The sequence below is a fragment of the Ascaphus truei genome, chromosome 2 (genome assembly GCF_040206685.1).
Source record: "Ascaphus truei isolate aAscTru1 chromosome 2, aAscTru1.hap1, whole genome shotgun sequence".
NCBI lineage: Eukaryota > Metazoa > Chordata > Amphibia > Anura > Ascaphidae > Ascaphus > Ascaphus truei.
The window spans coordinates 5,935,612-5,939,607 of NC_134484.1; the positions used below are offsets into that span (position 1 = coordinate 5,935,612).

The 3,996-nt window shown below is 45.1% G+C and overlaps 1 protein-coding gene across 1 annotated transcript; it reads left to right on the forward strand.

Annotated features, from left to right (window-relative positions):
• Positions 1-764: 764 nt before the first annotated feature.
• Positions 765-3,649, forward strand: LOC142474629 (pentraxin fusion protein-like). The gene is made up of 4 exons (XM_075580879.1): positions 765-786; positions 2,061-2,337; positions 3,205-3,366; positions 3,595-3,649. Exons 1-4 carry the CDS (start codon positions 765-767, stop codon positions 3,647-3,649), a joined length of 516 nt encoding a protein of 171 aa, XP_075436994.1.
• The last annotated feature ends 347 nt before the right edge of the window (positions 3,650-3,996 follow it).

Consider the following 3,996-nt stretch of genomic DNA (forward strand, 5'->3'; position numbering starts at 1 on the left):
TATAATTTAGCAAGGGTGCTACACCTCATTAAGGGCAGTTTTCATTAAATTATATAGAAAGTGTGGTGTGGTTTTTTTTTTTTTTTTTTTGTCTTAAAATAAGTCTATAATCCGGCCAGATAATAGGGGAGCCCCTGCTTCTGCCTCAGACAGGTAATAAATGAACGGTGCTTTGGGTATATGCACAATAGAGGGTAGAGTAGAAATAGAACCCAAATACAGCACTCAGGTTCACGCTCTGTGTGTAGTGAATGATTTAAAACATAACTTTATTGTATCACATATATAAAATAATGGGTGTTAAAAACTGACGACCTGAAGGAATAGTGACCTTCAATACTAGAACCATATAGAACCATATAGGTTTAGGGTCTAGAGTGTAAGTGTGTTCTGTGAAATACAGATAGCACATTAAGCTAAAATCCTTATGAGGATCTGTCCAATCTATACTCACTGGCTCTGAGGTGAGTACTAATGGCCGCGGGCGCCTATAGCGAACCAGAAAGGCTAGATAGTTAATGTGTGCTCAGGGAATATCAGGTAAGTTGCTACCAGTCACTCACAATGCTAATAAGGTAAGTGAGGAGTAATTGTAGTAACCTTATAGGTAGGTGCGGTGCTTGGTCAGATTGACCTGTAGTGCCCTGCTATAATGTAGAGTAATAGTGAGGGTCTGACCCCTAATAACCTCAGTGGTGGTGTGCACAGGTTAATTGCACTATGTGCAGACTAATGCAGGGAAGAGCACACTAACACATTTGGATATGGGTAGCAACCAAAGAAACGGTAAATTTTATCAGAATACAGTACATGAGCTGGTACACAATAAAAATCAAAGGCGATAATCGGCAATAGTGAGCTCTCAGCTGCTTAATGGGTGATAAACTGTAAATGTAGTGACCCTGAGGACAGGTATACTTATGTACAGTGACTGATACCTCCTTAAACCAGGGATCATTGAAGACAAATTACATATATAAGCAGTCTGAGTGCTGTTGTTGAATCTAGAGTCCCTATAGGCTGCTATCAGGGAATCCCTGAGTGGTAATAGTGTCCAATGCAGCTCGCTGTAAAGCAAGGGACCTGATTAGTACATAGTACCTCTACCATAAATAGAGCAACAGATGCCAGTACTAGAGAGGACTTGAGAGGCTCAGAGTGTCCATCGGGGCACTTTGAGAGCCTGTATAACCACACGAGCAGGGAACCGCTTCACCTCGCAGTCTGAGACTGTGAATGCGGTGAAGATCAGACCCCTGCGCGTGCACGTTGGGAAACAGAGCCGCCGACGCGCGTGTTTCGCGAGAGGCTTTATCAAGGCGTGAGTGTAAGTAATCCTAAGTGTACCCTGCTGTTAGGCAGGTATTTATAGGTCCTTTCAGGTGGATGACGTTCGCTATAGGCGCCCGCGGCCATTAGTACTCACCTCAGAGCCAGTGCGTATAGATTGGACAGATCCTCATAAGGATTTTAGCTTAATGTGCTATCTGTATTTCACAGAACACACTTGCACTCTAGACCCTAAACCTATATGGTTCTAGTATTGAAGGTCACTATTCTTTCAGGTCGTCAGTTTTTAACACCCATTATTTTATATATGTGATACAATAAAGTTATGTTTTAAATCATTCACTACACACAGAGCGTGAACCTGAGTGCTGTATTTGGGTTCTATTTCTACTCCACCCTCTATAATCCGGCCATACTGATAGAGGAGCCAGAATATATCAGATCTACAACGAGACGTTCTGCAGAATGGGAGAATTGTTCTTTAGTGTATTGAAAACGGCCCATAATGCTGTGTGCGCGGCTGATTTTTGCCTTGCTGTAAATGGGAAATTGTGCAGTAAGATCCCACCCTCCTGATCTGATCTAACCATGGGCCTCTAATTTACATCTAATCTGCAGTGAGAAACGCTCAGGGGAATTTGTTTCTAAATGCAATCTGATGGCTTGACAGCTTCTCGCGACAGCCTAGTGGCTCGACTGCAGTAATAAATGAGGGAAGACCTGGTATTCTTCCATTTGAATATAACTTTTCTCCTTTGTGTGTTTTTCAGGGGAGAACGTAGCCCGGGACGCTCACGTCTGTCAGAGCTCGGTGTACGCAGGCGGGAATCCCAAACGTGCCGTGGATGATAACAGAGCTGCCGCTTACGGGGATGGCTCCTGCACTCACACCGGGTATGACAGTCCTGCCTGGTGGCTGGTGGACCTGAAGGAAAGTTACAAAATAAGCACAGTGAACGTGGTGAACAGACAGGACTGCTGCAACGAGCGTCTGGAAGGGGCGCTGATCCGCATCGGGAACTCTAAAAACTATAGGAAGAACTCTGTGTGAGTATAGTGATGTTTGACTATGTATACATTTTCCTTATTGGAGGGCAGAATTCTGGAGACGTGTAGTTTTGTGTGCATCGGAGACCTCCCAAATCCTCACATCTACTTCTAACATCCGTAGATTAAAAGGAAAATATATATTTTGGTTCCCTTATACCAGGGGTGTGCAAAGTATTCCCCCTGCCTGCTCTTCCTCTCCCCCTTGGTGTGAAATGACGCAGCGATGTCACGTGACCCCGCAGCGTCATGTTAAATCTATTGCACTCCAATATATACGGTTTAGTAACTAGCATACAACTACCACATCTACTGTTATTCTTTTAGAAGTCAACTCTTCCAGTACTGGAACTGGAGGGTCTCCCTAGCTGAACAGTGTTATATTCCACTCTGGTTATTATCCAGGGAGTTTGGCATTTCCCACTGTTGGCTCCTGGTTTCTCCACAGGATTTAAATGTCCCTCTGTTAGAAACCTGCACTGGGAGGTTAAAATGTCCACTGCCGTTCACACATTGGCCATGGTAACAGCTGGTGCCAGGGAAATAATAAACGGGTAAACTATGCAAAAGGAAAGTAGACCAGCTCAAAATGAACCATGAGGTTATGATTCTGTGTTTTTGTTAGCTTGGATCTGGATAATTGTGCACAACGGCCTCTCAATCTCTCCAGTCCAGTTTGGAATTGCAGTGGGGGAGTGGTATCTGTATTCGGAGTCCAGGAAAATAGACTTGATCAGTATGTAGAGCAGAGTCTAATTGAGTAGCCCTGGCTGGCACTATCATAGTTTAATGATTTAACGTGTGTGTGTGTGTTGCTTCACAAGACCTTGCTTCTCAGATCTGCTCTCCTGTCTCTGTAATCCACAGATGTGACGCGATCCACGACGTCTCGTCTCCCTCCGTAACCGTCGGCTGCAACCGGATGGAGGGACGTTATGTCAGCATTGACATCCCAGGACGCAGCGAGCACCTGACGCTGTGTGAGGTGGAGGTGTATGGAATTCCTGTCCAGGACCGATCTGACTGCAAGTAACGCCTCCCCGAGCCCTTGTGTATAAAAGGATGACTGGTCTGACATTGGCCTGGAATATTCCAGAACTGCCATGCTCCGGATGTTGGCATGGATGCCAGGAATTCCTTGTTTGTTTCTGATGCAAACGCGACGCTCCCATGACTGCATCCTCTATTCATTATCTTTCCACTTTCACCTGGGAATCCCCACAAACACTTAGAGGGCTTTTTCCTGTCACCCTTCAGTTGCCCGTGCTCATCGGTGGCCCTACAGACAGCTGTTGGCTTCTCGCCAACTTAAAGTCACACCCCCGTCTCCCCAAACAATATGAAATAAAATAGTAATGTGTAAACTTGTCTTGTGTGTATTTCTCCCCAAACACCAGTATACTTGCATTAGTATGACCTCCAGAATTAACTCCTATGCTGCCAGGGAGGTTTGCAACATACTGTAAAGCCGCTCTTTTCCTATGTCGCAGTGGGGTGTGATTTTTTTATTTTTTTTTTAACCAGAGGAAATCCCTTAATGATATGTAGAAGCACATGCACACCGCTAGGTAGGTGCTGGAGGGGGGTACTTATCTGCCGGTGCGCTGTATCCAAGGAGGTCCAGACATCCCAGAGGTATTCGAGCAAAGAATGGAAGCA

Bases quoted from the DNA above. Each gene is read 5' to 3' on its own strand.
- LOC142474629 (XM_075580879.1), top strand. From the start codon at position 765: ATGGGTAGCAACCAAAGAAACG. The intron at 2,338-3,204 runs GTGAGTATAGTG...TGTAATCCACAG, and splicing joins AACTATAGGAAGAACTCTGT to ATGTGACGCGATCCACGACG. The intron at 3,367-3,594 runs GTAACGCCTCCC...GTCACCCTTCAG, and splicing joins CAGGACCGATCTGACTGCAA to TTGCCCGTGCTCATCGGTGG.